This window comes from Canis lupus, chromosome 25, assembly GCF_048164855.1.
Source record: "Canis lupus baileyi chromosome 25, mCanLup2.hap1, whole genome shotgun sequence".
Classification (NCBI taxonomy): domain Eukaryota; kingdom Metazoa; phylum Chordata; class Mammalia; order Carnivora; family Canidae; genus Canis; species Canis lupus.
The window spans coordinates 16,733,605-16,755,309 of record NC_132862.1 but is presented as its reverse complement, the minus strand read 5'-3'; the positions used below and the strand labels follow the sequence as shown (position 1 = coordinate 16,755,309).

Genomic DNA, 21,705 nt, shown 5'->3' with positions numbered 1-21,705 from the left:
TATCTAAATTCTTTAAGTAAGGCAGTTTAGGAGAAGGTGAAAAAAATCCTCCTGAGTCTCCTGGGCTCCTGGTTGTCTTCAGCTCCAAATAATCCACATGTCAAAGTGGCACATTCTGGGGTAGTTTATTCTCTCCCCGCTCAGCTTTGATAAACTAAAGGGTGTGGTTCAGCAGGAGAGGAAAAACACAGGCTAACAGAGAGGTCTGAGCCTTCCAGACATAGCTCCAGGGCTTGCTCTTAATCTCAGTGGATGTGATTTGTGTTCAGGTTAAAAACCACTAAAATACATACAAGATACCTGTTTCCAGGGAAGCTAAGACACAAGTTTATAGAAGAGCCTTTTATATCTCACTGCTGATATAGCTCAATCCTATTTTTACTCTACTACCCACCTCTGTATTAAATAAATGCCTCTCTCAGGGGCTTCTGGGTGGCACAGTTGGTTAAGTGTCTGACTCTTAATTTTGGTCAGTCTTGATCTTGGGGTCCTGGGATCGAGCCCTGTGTCAGACTCTGTGCTCAGTGGGGAGTTTGCTTGAATTCTCTCTCTTCCTCTTCTCCTGCCACCCCCCCCCCCGCCATGCACTTGCTTTCTCTAAAATAAATAAATAAGTCTTTAAAAAATAAATATGTAAAAATAATTAAATGATTAAAAATCACTTTAATGCATAGGTTACCTCCATTTTTGTTTACTTCTTTCCCTGTCACAATGTCTCTTCTCTTTTTTTTTTTTAAGATTTTATTTATTTATTCATGAGAGACACAGACAGAGGCAGAGACGTAGGCAGAGGGAGAAACAGGCTCCCTGTGGGGAACCCGATATAGAACTTGATCCTAGCACCCTGGAATCATGCCCTGAGCTGAAGGCAGACGCTCAACCACTGAGCCACCCAGGTGTCCCCATAATATCTCTTTTCAATAAAAAACCTATATATAGTATGTTCCCTTGGTAAAAGGGACTAAAATTACCATAATCAATGACTTTGATCCTGTTGACGCTATTTATCTCTTTGGTTAGTTAGGTCATTCTTTATAGTAAGATCACAAAAAAGTAATGAGAAACTGAGGTGAAAGGGTAATTGCTAGAGATTGAACTATTTCTAGAATGTTTGTGAACCCAACCTTCATGTTTATTGCACCATGTAGATTCAAATCCATTTAGTGTCTTACCTAAATTTCCCTTTTCCATTTAATAAATTATTGCAGTAATTGTGTAATCAGGGCAGTGTATATACTTATAGTTATAAGGAGATACTATCAAAAAACTGTCATATCATCATTCATTATGGTGTTTAGTATCTTTAAATTTGAAAAAGAGAAATTAAAAGAAAAATCGAACAAGTAAGGAAGAGGTAACTAGACTACTTTGGGAAACTACTTTCAGAGTTGGTTATAGAAAAGACTAAAAATTCCAATATTAAAAAGCTCATTCCAAAACAGACCAATATATTCAGGTTACAATACCCAGGTCACAAAGCCACATTTTATGGGTAAAAAATAACTTGAAGCCATTGAGAGAAATTTAAATGATCATGCTTCCTTGTGAAATGTAATATTGTGATTGCTAGAGCTGATGTATGTTGGATAGATGCCAGCATGATGTAGTACTTTGCTGATGTAGGGTGAAATATATTTTGGCTGTAGTAAAGCGGTCTTTAGACTTCGAAAAACAAAGATGTCTTATTAGCAGTAACCAACTGTTTAAAGTCTTCCACGTGGTCTTAAAACCACATAGTATGTGATTTCATTTATATGAAATGTCCAATAGAGGCAAGTAGAAAGTAGATTAGTAGTTGCTTAGGGCTGAAAAAGATGGGGTGAGGTGTGAGGGGAAGAGCTAAAAGGTATGGGATTTATTTCTGAAGTAATAAAAATGTTCTAAAATTGATTGTAGTGATGGTCTCAACTCTGTGACTGTATTAGAAACCACTGAGTGAAATTATATGGTATTTGTCTTTCTCTGACTTATTTTGCTTAGCATAATACAGTCTAGTTCCATCCATGTCATTGCAAATGGCAAGATTTCATTTTTTTTTCATGGATTAGTAATATTTCCTTGTATATATATACCACATCTTTATCTGTTTATCAGTCAATGGACATCTGGGCTCTTTCCATAATTTAGTTATTGTTGATAGTACTGATAAATGTCAGGATGCATGTATCCCTTCAAATCAGTATTTTTGCATCTTTTGGGTAAATACCTAGTAGTACAATTGCTGGGTCATAGGGTAGTTCTGTTTTTAACTTTTTGAGGAATATCTATCCATACTGTTTTCCAGAGTGGCTGTACCAGTTTGCATTCCTACCAACAGTGAGGAGGGCTCTGCTTTCTCTGCATCCTCGATGTCTGTTGTTTCCTAGGTTGTTAATTTTAGCCATTTGACAGGTGTGAGGTGGCCTCTCATTATTTGTATTTCCCTGATGATAAGTGATATTGAGCATCTTTTCACGTGTCTCTTAACCATCTGGATACCTTCTTTGGATAAATGTTGATTCATGTCTTCTGCCCATTTAACTGGATTGTTAAAAAACAATTGAGTTTTTTTTTGTCTTTGTTTTTTTTTTTTTTAGTTTGATACATTCTTTATAGATTTGGAGTTTGATACGTTCTTTATAGATTTTGGATACTAACCCTTTATCAGGTATGTCATTCATAAATGTCTCCTCCCATTCTGAAGGTTGCCTTTTAGTTTTGTGGATTGTTTCCTTTGCCATGCAGAAGTTTTTTTATCTTGATGAAGTCACAATAGTTCATTTTTGCTTTTGTTTCCCTTGTCTTTGGAGATGTGTCTAGCAAGAAGTTGGCTGCAGGCAAGGTCACGGATATTACTGCTGTGTTCCCCTCTAGGATTTTGCTGATTTTCTGTCTTACATTTAGGTGTTTCATCCACTATGAATTTGTTTTTGTGTATGGTGTGAGAAAGTAGTCCAGTTTCATTCTCCTGCATGCTGCTATCTAATTTTCCCAACACCATTTGTTGAAAGACTGTTTCATTTCCATTGGATATTCTTTCCTGCTTTGTCAAAGATTAGCTGACCATATATTTGTGGGTCCAGTTCTGTGTTTTCTATTCTGAATTACAGATCTATGTGTTTGTTTTTGTATCAGTACTATACCGTCTTGTGACTATAGCATTGTAATATAACTTGTAATACATCATTGTACATAGAATTGTGATGCCTACAGCTTTTCTTGTCTTTTTCAGGATTACTTTGGCTATTCAAGGTCTTTTGTGGTTCCATACAAATTTTAGGATTGTTTGTTCTAACTCTGTGAAAAATGCTGGTGGTGTTTTGATAGGGATTGCATTAAATGTATAAATTAATAATAGTGTTTTAATAATTAATAATATATATTCTTCCAATCCATGAGCATGGAATGTTTTTTCATTTCTTTGGATCCTCTTCAATTTTTTTCATGAGTATTCTATAGTTTTCAGAGTACAGATATTTTTCCTGTTTGGTCAGATTTATTCCTATGCATATTATAGTTATTGGTGCAATTATAAATGGGATTGACTCCTTGATTTCTTTTTCTGCTGCTTCATTATTGGTGTATAGAAATGCAATGGATTTCTGTACATTGATTTTGTATCTTGTGTCTTTACTTTGTCAGTTCTAGCAATTTTTTTGTAGAGTCTGGGGTTTCTACATAGAGTATCATGTCTGCAAATAGTGAAAGTTTGACTTCTTTGCAGATTAGATGTCTTTTATTTCTTTTTGTTGTGTGATTGCTGAGGTAGGACTTCCAGTACTATGTTAAATAACAATGGTGAAAGTGTCATGTTCCTGACGATAGAGGAAAGCTCTCAGTTTTTCCCCATTGAGGAAAATTAGCTGTGGGGTTCTTTGTATATGGCCTTAAAGATGTTGAGGTATGTTCCCTGTATCCCTGCTTTGTTCGGGGTTTTTATCAAGAATGGATACTGTACGTTGTCAAATTTTTTTTCTGCATCTATTGAGAGGATCATATGGTTCTTATCCTCTCTCTTATTAATGTGGTGTAACATGTTGATTGATTCACTAATATTGAACCATCCTGGCAGCCCAGGAATAAATCCCACCTGATCGTGGTAAATGATTCTTTTAATATACTGTTGGATACAATTTGCTAGCATCTTGTTGAGAATTTCTGTGCCCGTGTTCATCGAGGATATCGGCCTGTAATTCTCTTTTTTGCGGGGTCTTTGTCTGGTTTTGGAATCAAGGTAGTGCTGGCCCCATGGAATGGGTTTGGAACTTTTCCTTCCATTCCTATTTTCTGAAACAGCTTCAGAAGAAAAGGTATTGATTCTTCTTTAAATGTTTGGTAGCACTCCCATGGAAAGCCATCTGGCCCTGGACTTTTGTTTGTTGGGAGACTTTTTTTTTTTTTTTAAGATTTTATTTATTTATTCATGAGAGACACAGAGAGAGAGGTAGAGACATAGGCAGAGGGGGAAGCAGGCTCCCTGTGGGGAACCTGATGCAGAACTCAATCCCAGGACCCCAGGATCATGATCTGAACCAAAGGCAGACACTCAAATACTGATCCACCCAGGACCCTGGGAGATTTTTGATTACTGAATCAATTTGTTTGCTGGTTATTGGTCCCTTCAAATTATCTATTTCTTACTGTTTTAGTTTTAATAGTTTATATGTTTCCAAGAATTATCTGTTTCTTCCAGATTGCCTAATTTATTAGCATATTATTTTTCATAATGTTCTCTTAATGTTTATATTTCTGTGGTATTGGTTGTTATTTTTCCTCTTTCACTTGTGAATTTATTTATTTGGGTCCTTTCTCTTTCCTTTTTGGTAAGTATGACCAGTGGTTTATCAATTCTTAAATAAAAAGAAAATCAACTCCTGGTTTCATTGATCTGTTCTACTGTTTTTTAAGTTTCTATATCATTTATTTCTGCTCTAATCTTTGTTATTTCTCTTCTTCTGTGGCTTGAGGCTTCATTGTTGTTCTTTTTTGGCTCCTTTAGGTGTAAGGTTAGGTTGCATATTTGAGATTTTTCTTGCTTCTTGAGGTAGGCCTGTATTGCTATATACTTCCCTCTTATGACCACTTTTGCTGCATCCCAAAGGTTGGGGGTTTTTTTTGTTTTGTTTTTTTTAAGATTTATTTTTTTATTTTAGAGAGAGAGAGCACAAGAGAGAACACAAGTAGGAGAAGCAGCTGAAAAAGAAAGAATCCCAAGCAGGCTCCACATTCAGCTTGGAGCTCAGCCCAGAGTTTGATCTCATGGCCCTGAGATCATGATCTACACCAAAATCAAGAGGCAGACACTTACCCAACTGAACCACCCAGGCACCCCTGCATCTCAAAGGTTTTGGACCATCATGTTTTCATTATCATTTGTTTCATGTATTTTTATTCTTTAATTTTATGGTAACCCATTCATTCTTCATTCTTTAGCAGCAGGTTATTTAACCTCCATGTATTTGTGGTCTTTACAAATTTTTTCTTGTCGTTGACTTCAAGTTTCATAGCATTGTGAACTCTGCATGTGAAACTATGCATGGTATGATCTCAATCTTTTGATACTTGTTGAGGCCTTATCTGTGACCTAGAATGTGATCTTTTCTGGAGAATGTCTCATGTGTACTTGAAAAGAATGTGTATTGTGCTGCTTTAGAAAGAAATGCTCTTAATATATCTATGAAGTCCATCTGGTGCAGTGTGTTATTCAAAGCCATTGTTTGTTGATTTTTACTTAGCTGATCTGTCCATTGATGTAAGTGGGGTTTTAAAGTCCCCTACTGTCATTGTTTATTATCAATGAGCTCCTTTATGTTTGTTATTAGTTGTTTTATATATTTCAGTGCTCCCATGTTAGGGGCATAAATATTTACAATTGTTAGATCTTCTTCTTGGATACATTCCTTTATTATGATATAGTATTCTTCTTCATCCCTTGTTATAGTCTTTGGTGTAAAATCTAGTTTGTCTGATATAAGTATTGCTACCCTGGCTTTCTTTCTTTTTTTTTTTTTCTTTTGGCTTTCTATTGGTGTGATAAATGTTTCTCCATCCCCTCACTTTCAATCTGCAGGTGTATTTGGGTCTAAAATGATTCCTTTATAGGCAGCATATAGATTGGTCTTGGTTTTTTTTGCTTGTTTGTTTTTTAAGATTTTATTTATTTATTCATGAGAGACACAGAAAGAGAGGCAGAGACACAGGCAGAAGGAGGAGAGGCAGGCTCCATGCAAGGAACCCGATGTGGGACTCAATCCCAGGAATCCAGGATCACGTCCTGAGCCAAAGGCAGATGCTCAACCACTGAGCCACCTGGGCATCCCAATGGGTCTTGTTTTTTTATCCATTGGGACATGCTATGTCTTTTGATTGGAGCATTTAATCCATTTACATTCAGAATGATTATTAATAAATATGAATTTAGTGCCATTGTTTTACCTGTGAAGTCATTTGTGAAGATTTTTTCTTTTTCTTTCTAGTCTTTGGTCTTTCTTTCCCACTCAAAGAATCTCCTTTAATATTTCTTGCAGGGCTGATTTACTGGTCATAAACTCCATTAGTTTTTTATTTGTCTGGGAAACTCTTTATTTCACCTCATATTCTGAATGACAGCTTTGTGGGATAGAGTATTGTTGGCTTCATATTTTTGCCATTCTGCAGGTGGAATATATCATGCCACTCTCTTCTTGACTGCTAAGTTTCTGTGGAAGATATCTGCTGCTAACCTTATTTGTCTTCCATTTTAAGTTAGGGACTTCTTTTGTCTTGCTGCTTTTAGGATTTTTTTCCTTATGTCTATATTTTGCAAATTTAACTACAATATGTCTTGGTGTTGGCCTGCTTTTGTTGGTTTTTGATGGGTGTTTTCTATGCCTCATAGATTTGGATGTCTGTTTCCTTCCCCAGATTAGGGAAGTTTTCAGCTATACTTTCCTCAAGTACACCTTCTGCTCCTTTTTCCCTCTCTTCTTCTTCTGAGACTCTTATGATATGGATTTTATTCATTTGATGGAGTCACTGAGTTTCCTAAGTCTGCATTTGTGATGTAATGTTTTCCCTTCCCTCTTCTTTTTCATCTTTATTGTTTTCCATAAATTTATCTTCTATATATATATCACTTATTCATTTCTCTGTTTCTTTTATCGTTGTGGTCATTATGTCTAGATGGTTTTCAATCTCAATTATTGCATTTTTTATTTCAACGACCAATTTTTAGGTCTTTTATCTCTGCAGTAAATGACTCCCTTAGTGTTGTCTTCTGTGCTTTTCTCAAGCTCAGTTAGTTTCCTTATGATTATTGCTTTAAATTCTGGATCAGGCATATTACTTATATTTGTTTTATTAGATCCCTCTCCATGACCTTTTCTTGTTCTTTCTTTTGGGATGAATTCCTCTATCTTGGCATTTTATCTAGGTCTCTGTCTTATTTTTCTGTGTTATGAAAGCCTGTTATATTTCATGCTCCTGAGAGTAATGGCTTTATAAAGAAGAGGTCATATACCCCTCCAGGGCCTGGCACTTCAGTAAGGGTCTTTGGTGTATGCTGTGCACTCTGCTGCTGTGCTTTGGCTGTTCCTTCTCTCAGGTCAGTCCTCTGCAAAGTTTCTCCTTGTCTGTAATAGGGAATGTTTGGACCTTGGCCAGACTATGGCAAGTTTTAAGTAGGTGTGCTCTGGTCTACTTGTTAAAAGAGACCTGATGCTATTTTCACTAGAGCTGAAGCTATGCAGAACTCTATGGTTCATAGATGTCATATGTTATGGGGGTTTTGTGCTGGTCTTCTGTGGAGGGGCCCACTGCACTTGTTCTCAGATATACTTGCCCAAGAAAATCAGCACCTGTAGAGTACAGTGGGGCAGGGTTTGGTATAAGTGGTTTAGGCTGCCACTGTTGGTGCTGTGTGGCTTATTGGAGTTAGTTTACCCTGAGGAGTGAAGGAGAGAAAGGACACCAGACTCCTCCCTCAGCCCCAGAGAGGGGAGTTCATGCCTCCCTGTCCAGGAAAGCCCCCAGAAGAGCAGATATCTCCTTTTGTATTCTAGGCATCCCTCAGATCCCTGTCTTCACCTTTTCTGCATGTAGGCCATCTGCCTACCCAGCAGTCAGGTTATGTTAACCTTGTATAGTCACTCATTCATGCCCAGTCAGGACCTGATCATCTTGTCTTATCCTTTTTTATATCTTTCTACTCCTCTAATTTTAATTTTATATCTGATGGTCCATTAAGCTCTTGGCAGTTGCAAGGGATAAGGAGCTTAGTGGCTTATCCCATTCAATTGTACAGATACTATCTTTTTCTACTGTCTCATAGTAATATTTTTTAATGATTTGGTCTGTGGGTTGTTCAAAATGTTCCTTTGAAGGGCAGAAGTCTTGTAGTCAAATAAATTTAGCAAATGCTGTGTACCATGTCTTGTTCTTACAAAGTCTCGTCGCACACTAGAAAATGAAGAGCTCTGAGAAGTCCAGCAGAAAAAAAAGTATGCAACTTTATTTAACCTAATATTTCATATACTTATATTTGAATGGCTCTAGTAACCTTCTATAACTAGCCTTTTTTAGGGGCATCTGAGTGGCTCAGTTGGTTAAGTGGCTGCCTGCAGCTCAGGTAGTGATCCCAAGGTCCTGGAATCAAGCCCCACATCAGGCTCCCTGCCCAGCGGGGAGCCTACTTCTCCCTCTCCCTCTGCTATTCATCCTGTTTGTGCTCTCTCTCTCTCTGTCAGATAAATAAATAAAATCTTAAAAAAAAAAAAAAAGAACTAGCCTACTTTAGAACTCACTGTGGGAAATGCTGTCCTGAAGTTATAATTCTCTCCTCCTTTATTACTCTTTCCTAGCCATGACAAATGTCCTTATATTTCCTTTTCCTTGCTGAGCATGTTTGTTTTAAGCCATATTTCAAATTTGCCCTATTTGTTTTTCCTAGTTATTAAGTTTGGATTGCATATGAGGATGCTGACTCTTTGGTGCTATAGATATTGTGTTTTCTTGGGGCACCCAGGTGGCTCAGTGGCTGAGCATCTGCCTTCAGCTCAGGGCCTGATCTCAGGGTCCTGGGATCGAATCCTACATCGGGCCCGCATGGAGCCTGCTTCTCCCTCTACCTCTCTCTCCGTGTCTCTCATGAATTAATAAATAAAATCTTAAAAAAAAAAAGATTCTGTGTTTTCTCCATTGATAGCTCTCCTAAAGACTTGTGAAGTCCATGTTTCTGCCTGATAGAGCAATAGGATTTGCCTTGTTGTGATTTTGGAAGAAGATCCTTCTGTGTCCATCAGCTTGTTATCATGAGGATGTGTTCGTCTGTCCCTCATTAATTGTACCCGTTCTTGTAAGAAATAACATCACAGGTCCTATTAGTATATATGCTTACAGTAAATGAGTTTATCAGATCTTTTCTATGAACTTAGATGTATAAAATATGCTCATCCCTAAAAAGATTTCCCCCGTTTTCCTTCATGTTACCATTAATCCTATCTAGGCTGGAAGTGATAAATTGAGCTCTGGGATACAAATACCTGGATTTGGGGGCATTGTGGTGAATAATTATTGACAAAGTCCCTGCTCTCATAGCTCTTACATCTAGTCAGGGGAAAATAGCCAATAAGCAAACACATGAATAAGTTGTGATAAATACTTTTCAGCTGATTAACACAGGGTTATGTGAGTGGGACTAGGTGGCTACTTCAGATTGAATGATGAGAGAAAGCTTCTTACAGAGATGAAATTTAGATTGCGATCCTAATGAAGAAATGGCAGTGTGAACAAGGAGAGGGAATTGAAAATGCAAAAACCCTAAAGCAGGACCCAGCTTGAGGTGGTTAAGAAACAAAAATGCCAGGGAATGGAGCCTCTTGGGTGAGTAGGAGAAAGAGATGATGAGCTCTTTAAGAGAAGCAGGAATCAAGGTACATGGGATTCTATTAGCCCTGGTAAGGATTTGACAATCATTAGCATTTAGGTGGTATGTTGGAAGCCAAAGGCTTGGACAAAGTTGCCTTTGAAGTGAGTGGACAGGAAAAGGAGAGGCTCAATACAGATTTGGAAGAGTCAACATTTAGAGGTTAAGCAGAGAAGGATGGGGAGAAATTCAGAAGGGACTGCAAAGAAGTAACTAATGAGGTTAGTTTAGATGTCTGGAAAGCCAAAAGGAGAAAGTGTTTCAAAAAGGAGGGAGTGGTAAATGCTGTTGAAGAAGAGTAAGAGGAAAGCACAGATGTGCTGAATTCAGTGGCAACATTGCAAGTCATTGATAACTTTGACAAGAGCAGGTTCAGTTCCCATCAGAATGGAGTGAAGATAAATATGATATGAGGAAGGGTGCTCATGGATATAGAAATAGAATACGCTTCGACGTGGATGGAACTGGAGGATATTATGCTGAGTGAAAGAAGTCAATTGGAGAAAGACAAACATTATATGGTCTCATTCATTTGGGGAATATAAAAAATAGTGAAAGGGTATAAAGGGGAAAGGAGAAAAATGAGTGGGAAATATCAGAAAGGGAGACAGAACATGAGAGACTCCTAACTCTGGGAAATGAACTAGGGGTGGTAAAAAGGGAGGGGGGTGGGGTGGGGGTGACTGGGTGACGGCCACTGAGGGGGGCACTTGATGGGATGAGCACTGGGTGTTATTCTATATGTTGGCAAATTGAACACCAATAAAAAATAAATTAAAAAAAGAAATAGGAAAAAAAAAGAAATAGGAATACAGATATAAAGGTTAAGTTTTGTTCGTTTTCAGGGCAGAATCTATTATCTTTAAACTGTGTACAGTACTAGACCAGATGGACTTCATAGATATATTCAGAGCATTCCATCCTAAAGCAACAGAATACACATTCCTCTCGAGTGCACATGGAATGTTCTCCAGAATAGATCACATACTGGGTCACAAATCAGGTCTCAACTAGTTCCAAAAGATTGGGAACACTCCCTACATATTTTCAGACCACAGTGCTTTGAAACATGAACTCAATCACAGGACGAAATTTGGAAAGAACACGAATACGTGGAGGCTAAAGAGCGTCCTACTAAAGAATTAATGGGTCAACCAAGAAATTAAAGAAGGATTAAAAAAATTCATGGAAACAAAAGAAAATGAAAACACAACTGTTCAAAACCTTTGGGATGCAGCAAAGGCAGTCCTAAGGGGGAAGTACATAGCACTACGAGCCTTTCTAAAGAAACAAGAAAGGTCTCAAATACATAACCTAACCTTACACCTAACAGAGCTGGAGAAAGAACAGCACATAAAGCCTAAACTCAGCAGGAGAAGAGAATTGATAAAGATTAGAGCAGAAATCAATGCAGTAGAAACCAAAAGAATAGTAGAATAGATCAATGAAACTAGGAGTTGGTTCTTTGAAAGAATTAATAAGTTTGATAAACCCCTAGCCAGACTCACCAAAAAGGAAAGAGAAAGGACCCAAATAAGTAAGATCACAAATGAGGAAGGGGAAATAACAACCAGCAGCACAGAAATACAAACAATTGTAAGAACATATGAGCAACTCTATGCCAACAAATTAGGCAATCTGGAAGAAATGGATGCATTCCTAGATATGTATAAACTACCAAAACTGAACAGGAAGAAATAGAAAACCTGAATAGACCCATAACCAGCAAGGAAATTGAAGCAGTAATCAAAAATCTCCCAACAAACCAAAGTCCAGGGCCAGATGGCTTCCTAGGGGAATTCTACCAAACATTTAAAGAAGAATTAATACCTATTCTTCTGAAGCTGTTTCAAAAAATAGAAATGGAAGGAAAACTTCCAAACCTGTTCCATGGGGCCAACATTACCTTGATTCCAAAACCAGACAAAGACCCCACAAAAAAGAAGAATTACAGGCTAATATCCCTAATGAACATGGATGCAAAAAATTCTCACCGAGATACTAGACAATAGGATGCAACCATACATTAAAAAGATTATTTTCTGGGAATCCCTGGGTGGCTCAATGGTTTAGTGGCTGCCTTCGGCCGGAGGCATGATCCTGGAGTCCGGGGATCAAGTCCCACATCGGGCTCCCTACATGGGAGCTTCTTCCCTCGGCCTGTGTCTCTGCCTCTCTCTCTCTCTCTCTCTGTCTCTCATGAATAAATAAATAAAATCTTTAGAAAAAAAAGATTATTGTCCATGTCCAAGTGGGTGGTTCAACATCGACAAATCAGTGTGACACATTAATTTAAAAAAAAAGGGGGGATCCCTGGGTGGCGCAGCGGTTTGGCGCCCGCCTTTGGCTCAGGGCGCAATCCTGGAGACCTGGGATCGAATCCCACATTGGGCTCCCGGTGCATGGAGCCTGCTTCTCCCTCTGCCTGTGTCTCTGCCTCTCTCTCTCTCTCTCTCTCTCTCTGTGACTATCATAAATAAATAAAAATTTTTTAAAAATTTAAAAAAACTTTAGAAAAGGAGAACTATATGATCCTCTCAATAGATGCAAAAAAAGCATTTGACAAAATACAGCATCCTTTGTTTAAACTCTTCACAGTATAGAGATAGAGGAGACATACCTCAATATCATAAAAGCCATATATGGAAAAGCCCTTGGTGAATATATCATTCTCAATGGGAAAAACCTGAGAGCTTTTCTCTTAAGGCCAGGAACACATCAGGGATGTCCACTATCTCCACTGCTGTTTAGCATAATACTAGAAGTCTAGCCTCAGCAATCAAACAACAAAAAGAAGTAAAAGGCATTCAAATTGGCAGAGAAGAGGTCAAACTCTCACTCTTCACAGATGACATGATACTTTATGTGGAAAACCCAAAAAACTCCACCCCAAAATTGCTAGAACTCATACAGGAATTCAGCAAAGTAGCAGGATATAAAATCAATGCATAGAAATCAGTTGCATTTCTTTACACTAACACTGAGTTAGAAGAAAGAGAAATTAAATAGTCAATCTCATTTACAATTGCTCCAAAAACAATAAAATACCTAGGAATAAACCTAATCAAAGAGGTAAAGGATCTGTATTCAGAAACTATAGAATACTCATGAAAGAAATCAAGGAAGATACAAAGATATGGAAAAATGTTTCATGCTCATGGATTGGAAAAACAAATATTGTTAAAATGTCTATGCTATCTAGAGCAATCTATACATTCAGTGCAATCCCTATCAAAATACCATCAGCATTTTCCCCAGGGTTGGAACAAATAATCCTAAAATTTGTATAGAACCAGAAAAGACCCCGAATAGTCAAAGGAATGTTGAAAAAGAAAACCAAAGCTGGTGGCATCACAATTCCAGACTTCAAGTTCTATTAGAAAGGTAATCATGAAGACAGTAGGGATCCCTGGGTGGTGCAGTGGTTTGGCGCCTGCCTTTGGCCCAGGGCGCGATCCTGGAGACCCGGGATCGTATCCCACATCGGGCTTCCGGTGCATGGAGCCTGCTTCTCCCTCTGCCTATGTCTCTGCCTCTCTCTCTCTGTGACTATCATAAATAAATAAAAAAACTTAAAAAAATAAATTAAAAAAATCATGAAGACAGTACAGATAGACACATAGATCAATGGAACCCCAGAAATGGACCCTCAACTCCATGATAAACTAATCATTAATAAAGTGGGAAAGAATATCCAATGGAAAAGACACAGTCTCTTCAATAAGTGGTGTTGGGAAAATTGAACAGCCACATCCAGAAGAATAAAACTGGACCATTTTCTTACACCATACACAAAACAAATTCAAAATGGATGAAAGACCTAAATCTGAGACAGAAAACCATCAAACCAAAAGACACAACTAAAAGACAACCAACAGAACAGGAGAAGATATTTGCAAATGTCTTATCAGATAAAGGGCTAGTATCCAAAATCTATAAAGAATTTATCAAACTCAACACCCAAAGAACAAGCAATCCATTCAAGAAATCGGCAGAAGACATGAGCAGATATTTCTCTAAAGATATACTAATGGCCAATAGACACATGAAAAAATGCTCCACATCACTTGGCATCAGGGAAATATAAATAAAAACCACAATGAGATAGCACCTCATACCAGTCAGAATGGCTAAAATTAACAAGTCAGGAAATGGCAGATGTTCGTGAGAATGCAGAGAAAGGAAAACCCTCTTATACTATTGGTGGGAATGCAAGCTTGTGCAGCCACTCTGGAAAACAGGATGGAGATTCCTCAAAAGGTTGAAAATAGAGCTACCCTGCAATTGCTGGGTTCAGCAATTGCACTCCTGGGTACTTACCCCAAATACTCAATTGCTACCCAATTGCTGGGTTCAGCAATTGCACTCCTGGGTATTTACCCCAAAGATACAAATGGAGTGATCTGAAGGGGCACCTGCACCCCAATGTTTATAGCAGCAATGTCCACAATAACCAAACTATGGCAAGAGCCCAAATGTCTACGGATAGGTGAATGGATAAAGAAGATGTGGTATACTACTCAGCCATAAAAAACAAAACAAAACAAAAAAAAAACAAAACGAAATCTTGCCCTTTGCAATGACATGGTTGGAACCAGAGGGTATTATGCTAAGTGAAATAAGTCAATCAAAAAGGCAATTATCATATAATCTTACTCATATATGGAATTTAAGAAACAAAACAGAGGATCATAGGGGAAGAGAGGAAAAAATAAAACCAGATGAAATCAGAGAGGGAGACAAACCATAAGAGACTCAATCATAGGAAACAAACTAAGTGCTGTTGGAGGGGAGCGGGGTGGAGGGCTGGGAAACTGAGTGATGGACATTAAGGAGGGCATGTGATGGTAATGAGCACTGGGTAATATATAAGACTGATGAATCACTGACCTCTACCTCTGAGACTAATAATTAAAAAATAAAATAAACTCTGTACAGTAGATTGGAAGACATTAATGAAAATGAGAATAGGAATAGGAACCAAACCACCTTGCCTTCCTCCCCCTTCCCCACACAACAACTAGAAGGAAATGTGAGTCAAGAGTTTTGGGAGGGAAGGAAAAACTGAAAATAGGAAACCAGCAAAGCAAGAAACTTACTACATTGTGGAAAGAGTATGACCACCAGTGCTTAAGGCTTCTTTGAATTTGAGATTCAGGACTTTTTTGTTTTTTTAATTGACCCCTCCTACCAGACACCATTCTAATCCAGGAAGCAACCCCCAGAAGTGGTTCCCCCTACAGGAAAAGAAGTAGACATGAAGAAATAAATAGACTTGGCCAAGATTAGTAAGTGTTGGAGTTTAGCTTTGTGCATATTTAGCTTTGGGCATGCAAGGCAGAACAGGCTTTATGATCAAGAGAGAGGGAATGAAATGTGATTGCAAGGGAGTGTGTGACAACAGTGGAATTGAAGCTGGACAAGGAGAGAATTGAAGACCCAAGGTCATAAATAATGAGCAAGTTGGAGATCGGAGTTGGAAGAATGGTTGGGTTAGGAGAACTGGAAATGATTTGGAAGAATAGGAGGTTTGGTTATTGGTGACAACACAGAGTGAGTGGCTGACATGGGAAAGAAGAGCCGATCACCCAAGCTGAGGTTGAGGAACTGGGAGGTCAGTGCCTGTCCCATGGATCTGTCATCCAGAAGCCTCATCCTTCTTTCCTTACAAAAAGAGAAACCCAGAGCCTTGTGCTTGTGGAATCCTCAGATAAAGTGTGTGCTTGTCCTCAGGCATGGAGAGTTAGGGCAGTGCAGGCAGCAGTGTCAGCAAGCTCCCTTGGGTTAAAGTGTCACCCCTTTCCTCCCTATCCCCCACCCCTAAATGTTCCTCAGCTAACCAGGGCCAGGGATTCTTGACCCCAGGGCAGAGAATTCTTGGCTGGGGGAAGCAAAAAGAACAATGGTCCACTCCTCTCATCAACAAAAGAAGTGTTAGTTTTGGGCCAAGTAAAGGAAAATAAAGTAAGCAAACTCTCTGGCAGTGGCAACTCTCTGGGAGAGACGTGAGGCATACCCAATCAATTCCCATCTCTAGCTTACTCCACTTAGACCAGTGTTGCTGTCTTCCTTTACTCCACAGATCAGAATTCCAACTTTGACTATCCAAATTACTCCTACCTAAGAATTACTTATAAGTCACATCACTAACTCTGACATTCACTTTGTTACAAATGTCTTTTCTTCTTACAGCTCAATTTAGTTACCTTTACCCTTACTCTTCTTTTTTTTCTTCATTTCTGTGTCAATCATTCTAACTGCAATATCCCTCAACATTCCTTGTATTCCCTCACTTTGGGCTCTTGGAGCAGCTGCTCAGCCCATTGTCTGTGGCTCTTTCTTCTTACAGCCCACCCTGTCTGCTCTCTGCAGGGTCACTTGCCAAAACATAGATCTGATCACATGGCTGCTTTGCTTGAGAGACTTTGATGGTTCTCCAAATTATTTTGTTTAACATAGAATTTCCTGCAAAATTGTCTCGAGTTACTCTGCTTCAACCACACCAAACTGCACTGTTTTTTAAACCACAGCCCAGTTAAGAACTTTAAAGGTTCTAAGCACTGAAAACATTATGGGTCCTCTCCTATCCCCTAGATGAACATTAGTCTGTAATTTAACATTTTCTCATATGAAATAATGTTGAACTTAGACATAAGCTGGAAAAAGTTGGCTATTTTCTAGATTTTTGTGAATTTCTCTTTCTGTCTCTCTATCCGTGCTTTATCCTCACTGATCCCCCAAGGAAATAGTTTGACTATTGGATGTTTTAGCACTGCCCTCAACACAAGTATGACTCTGCTTTTGTTTCAGAAGTTTACTTCTGACTGCACAGTCTGTCCTCTATCCATTTTGTTAACTCTACTTGTCCTTCAGGGTTCTGCTCAAATGTAGCTTCCTTTGTAAAGCTTTTGCTGACTCACCCAAGAGTAATTGATTGTTCAGCCTTGTGGTGTGAATCTCTGTGATGGCGCTTGTTCTGTTGTGTTAAGGTAAATTATCTACGTGCCTGGCATCACTGCTTCTATCCCCACATTAGTTACATCATTAAATCCTCACAATTACCACATAATGTTAAGTATCAGGATCCCCATTTTATAGATAAGTAAATTGGAGAGTCTGTCACCCATCTCACACAAGTGGTTTTTAAGACCTAATGTGACAATTAATATAATTAACTTATAAAAGACTAAGCTATGTAACTAGAAGACATTATTTTTATACATTACTTTGGTGTGGTAACAGATTTTACCTATATTTTCTTCTTGCCAGTAATAGAATTTATTATTTCCACATAAAGAAATCCTTTTAATATTAATTAAAATAAAACTAAGAATGCTGCTATGCTCATACGCAGTGCAAATAATGAGGATAGTCTACCCCAAACATTTCAGGTTCATCTGTTCTTCCTGAAGAGAGGCTGGGGCTCAGGTCTTTGGAGGTGAAAGGCTAAAAGCATTCTGGGGTTATGCCTTTTTCTTCCCTTTTTCATCTGCTTTATTTTTCTTACTCTCATTATTTTTTATGGGGGTTTTTAGTAAAACTCAGCACCCTTCTATAAACCCAGGAAGAAAAAATTGTAGTAGATAAATGTGTGATGAGTGGCACAAAAAAAAAAAAAAAAAAAAAAAAACAGGAGTAGTATTTTAAATTTATTATGGAAACAAAGAACATTGCCCATAGAACATAATCTTTGGCAGTTCAAAAAACAAGGGCTTCTAGCAAAATTCCTAAGACCAGTTTTTTTTCTTTGGGCCTTGTGTCTGTTTTACTGTTAGCTGGTCTTTCAACTTAATCAGTCTCTCAGCCACGCTGTTCCTTTCCCTTAATTAGCATCAGGAGTTTTCATTAGCTATTTTATGACTTGTTTGTTAGGGATCCTCATTAGCTTTGCTGTGACCTTAAATTTGTTTGACATTTACTATCTCACTATATAAGGTTTTATGGTTAATTCTCAGTGTATACAAGCTAGGCTTCTGGTCATTACATTTTTTACAATGTATACATTCACATTATATAGAATCTCTTGTATCTTAACATTTTTCTTCACAATTTTATGTAAATGACTGGCATCCAACTTATCAGGCTTCTTCATATCTTTATGCAAGTGAATATGAAAAACTAAATATATATCACTCAGTTAATGGTAAGTTTTTTAAGAAATGGAAAAATATTATATTAAGGTTTCATGTTTCTGCAAAATAAAAGAACTTAATGAAATGTTATAAATTGGCTTTATAGCCAAACTCTGTTTTTCATTCTATACTTAGTGGGCACATATGCTCAGAGTATTGTCCAAGGGCCAGAGAATAAAGTAAATTTTCTGCCTCCAAGTTTCTGCACTACATAGTAAAGAAGAATTATAACAAATGTAGTTATTTGAAAGATTTAGGTATGTTTTATTTCAAAGTGTGTTATTCTCCCTTAGTTTCCCCACTCTAAAACAGTACAAGAGAAAAACCCATCATCTCAGCAATCATATTCCTCTTTAAATTTTGTATTAACCGTTTGTATTTTTGTTTTGTTGTTCATTCCATGATTATAAGAGCTTAAAATTTGCCAGGTGTTAGGGACACATTGATTAAAATACAGAAAAGGTTCATTATGCTCAGATCAAAAAGGAAATTTAATAAATGTAAAAAATGCAAAGAAAGTAAGTGAATGGTTTCAAGTAATGGTTAGTGATTCTCTTTCAACAGTTATTTTTTGAGTACCTACCATATGCTAAATGCTGATATAAAAGGTAAACCTTGTAGGGTAAAGGTCAGGGAGCTATCTCATCTTTGCTGTTCAGGGTAAGACCACTCTAAGGAGATGACATTTGAATTGAGATCTAAATGACAAATAGAAGCAGAAGAGTTTTTTGACCTGGGTCCTAAGAGTCTGTGGATAGAATTCAGGAGACTTAGTGGGATGCTTGGATGGGAAAAATACTTACATTTCTGTTTTCACTAGACTCAGACTGAAATTTAACATTTTCTTCCATTTGAGTGAATCCTATTTGACTACCTCAGCAGTATTAGCATTACCTGTTACTTTGTGATCAATATTTTCATACCGTATCTCAGTTTTTGCAGGTATTTTGAAATATCTTCATTGCTTTGAAATTAGGGTATTTCTTAGATCTGCCACTAAATAATTAAGACATTGTATTAATAAGGAAGCACACATAATTACAGTATCGATTATATATTTCTATATAATCACCCCAAACAATACCCCATGATTCTGTGGATCAGACAGTTGAGTTGTACTTAGCTGGGCAGTTCTTATGGATTTGCCAAGGGTCAGTCACATGGCTCCTCTCACCTGGCAGCTCACCTGAGCCAAATAGTCCAAGAAGTCTCACTCCCATACTTGGCAGTTGGTGCTGAGTGTGGGCTGGGCCACATGACTCCAGCAGGCTATCCTGGCTTCTTCGTATATGGCAGTGTTCCAAGAGAGCAAGAGCTGCCAAGTCTCTTGAGGCCAAGGCTCAAGGGTCCCACTCACCTCTACCACCTTCTGTGGGTCAAGGCAAGTTAGAGGCCAGCTCAGTTTGAGAGGAGACTCCCAGAGAAGTATGATTAATTTGAGACCATTACTATGATAAACTACCTGATTACCATATCATAATTTTTAAAAGATTGTATTAACTTAATTTTAATATAATATAATATAATCCTTTGTAATCCCAACTTTTATGCCAAAGAATTAAACTGACATCAGACAGATAAATGAGAAGAAAGCATACAAATCTATTTAATTTTTTTATGTGTACACAGGAGTCTTTAGAAGGAAAATACAGACCCAAAGAAGCCATTAGGCCTCAAAGCTTACACAAAGAACAATAAATTGTGGGAATGTGACAAAATATGATAAATTAGGCAAGGGGCAGTAAATTGTGGGACAGTGTCTAGGAAATGTATGGAGAAACTCATGGAAGAACAGGGTTATTTTAGAACGTTTGTTTGTACAAATCCATTTTGGTGCCAACTCCCAGTGTTTGCTGGTAAGAACATTCTTCTCTTCTGGTACAGGGAGAGCACCTTTTCAGGGGCTGTTTTGTGTTCCACTTTTAGGTAGAAAGGGGGACGGCAGAAAGCCCTTCCTGCATCTCCTGTTTCTCAAGAGTCTGCAGCTCAGAATAATCAGTATGCCAAAGTGGCATATTTTGGGGTGGTGTGCTCTGAGCCCTTTCACTTCCCTTAAAACACTATTCTGAGGGGCAGCCCAGGTGGCTCAGTGGTTTAAGCGCCACCTTCAGCCCAGGGCCTCATCCTGGAGTCCCGGGATCGAGTCCCATGTCAGGCTCCCTGTGTGGAGCCTGCTTCTCCCTCTGCCTGTCTCTGCCTCTCTCTGTGTCTCTCATGAATAAATAAATAAAATCTAAAAAAAAAAAAAAAAAAATACTATTCTGAGAAGAGCTTCATCACCTTTGCATGTTGTCAAAGAGAGCCATGGCGCAAAGAGGTTAAGAACCCCTGATCTGGAGGGAGGGACTTCTGTGAGGCAAAGTGCAAAGACTCAAGGCAAGAATGAGGTGGCAAGTCCAGCTTGGGGGAGAACACGAGAAAAGCTACTGAGGCTGAAGCGAGTGACCAAGGGCTGGGCAGAGGCAGGTCAGACCATGTGGCTAATTGGGAAACTTGGGGATGGATACTCCCCCTACCCCCCAAGAATATAGAAAGCTAGTATTGTATGCATACTAACCTATAATTTTCTTTTATATTTCATATGTTATAGCTATATTTTTCTTTTAGTATATAAAGCTCCTCATTTTTTTTCTCACTCTTTTAAATAATTTTATAATGCTCATTAGAAAGACAAACCATGACAGATTCCTAACTCTGGGAAACAAAGGGTTGCGGAAAGGGAGGTGGGTGGGGGGATAGGGTAACTAGATGATGGACACTAAGGAGGGCACATGATGAGATGAGCACCGGGTGTTATGCTATATGTTGGCAAATTGAACTTAAATAAAATATTAAATACAAAAAAATTTATAATGCTCAATTCAATGGATGCATGAGAATCTATTTCATTGTTTCCCCAATAGCAAACATTTAGACTGTTTCCTGTTTTTTGTGTAAATATACATTTTTAAATTTTTCTCTTTTATTTGCCTCTGTGGAAAAATCTTTAACAGTGATTTTTATAAAGATTTTATTTGTTTATTTGACAGAAGACCACAAGCAAGGGGAGTGGGAGAGGGAGAAGCAGACTCCCCCCTGGGCAGGGAACCCAATGCTGAGCTCCAACCCAGTACCCTGGGATCATGACCTGAGCTGAAAGCAGATGCTTAACTGACTAAGCCACAAAGGCTCCCCCTTTAATAGTGATTTTTAGATGTAGAATTGCTGGATCTTGTGTGTGTGCTTTTCAGAGTTTTGACAGACATCACTGCGTTGCCATTCAAAAGAAGGTGGTACTGACTTACATTCTATGAGCTGTTTTATTATTATCTTTAACCACCAAGATATTTGCACTTTATAAAGCCTAGAATAAGAAAGGTTTATATTGACTGTGTATTCTGTTGTTTCAGAACAATGAGATGGTGGAGCTACAGAGAATAAGGATGAAGGATGAAATCCGAGAATACAAATTCCGAGAGGCCCGCCTCCTTCAGGACTACACTGAGCTGGAGGAAGAAAATATCACATTGCAGAAACTCGTATCCACATTAAAGCAGAACCAGGTGAGGTTCAAGAAATTTTTTAGTTACACTCCAGATGGAGCCACATCTTCTGACCACTAAGGTTAAATCTTCTTTTTATTTCACAGAAAAGAACTCGTCAAAATTTGCCTTAATCTTCCTATGATATTTATGTACTGATTCCCAACCCTCC

The 21,705-nt window shown here is 38.2% G+C and overlaps 1 protein-coding gene across 6 annotated transcripts in view; it reads left to right on the top strand.

Annotated features, from left to right (window-relative positions):
* Window positions 1-21,705, top strand: part of BICD1 (BICD cargo adaptor 1) — a 225,887-nt gene that overhangs the window by 140,522 nt on the left and 63,660 nt on the right. For all 6 annotated transcript variants that reach the window (XM_072798418.1, XM_072798420.1, XM_072798419.1 and 3 more), the window contains exon 3: window positions 21,402-21,554. In XM_072798418.1, coding sequence (XP_072654519.1) covers window positions 21,402-21,554 — 153 coding nt within the window. The remainder of the gene's footprint in view (window positions 1-21,401; window positions 21,555-21,705) is intronic.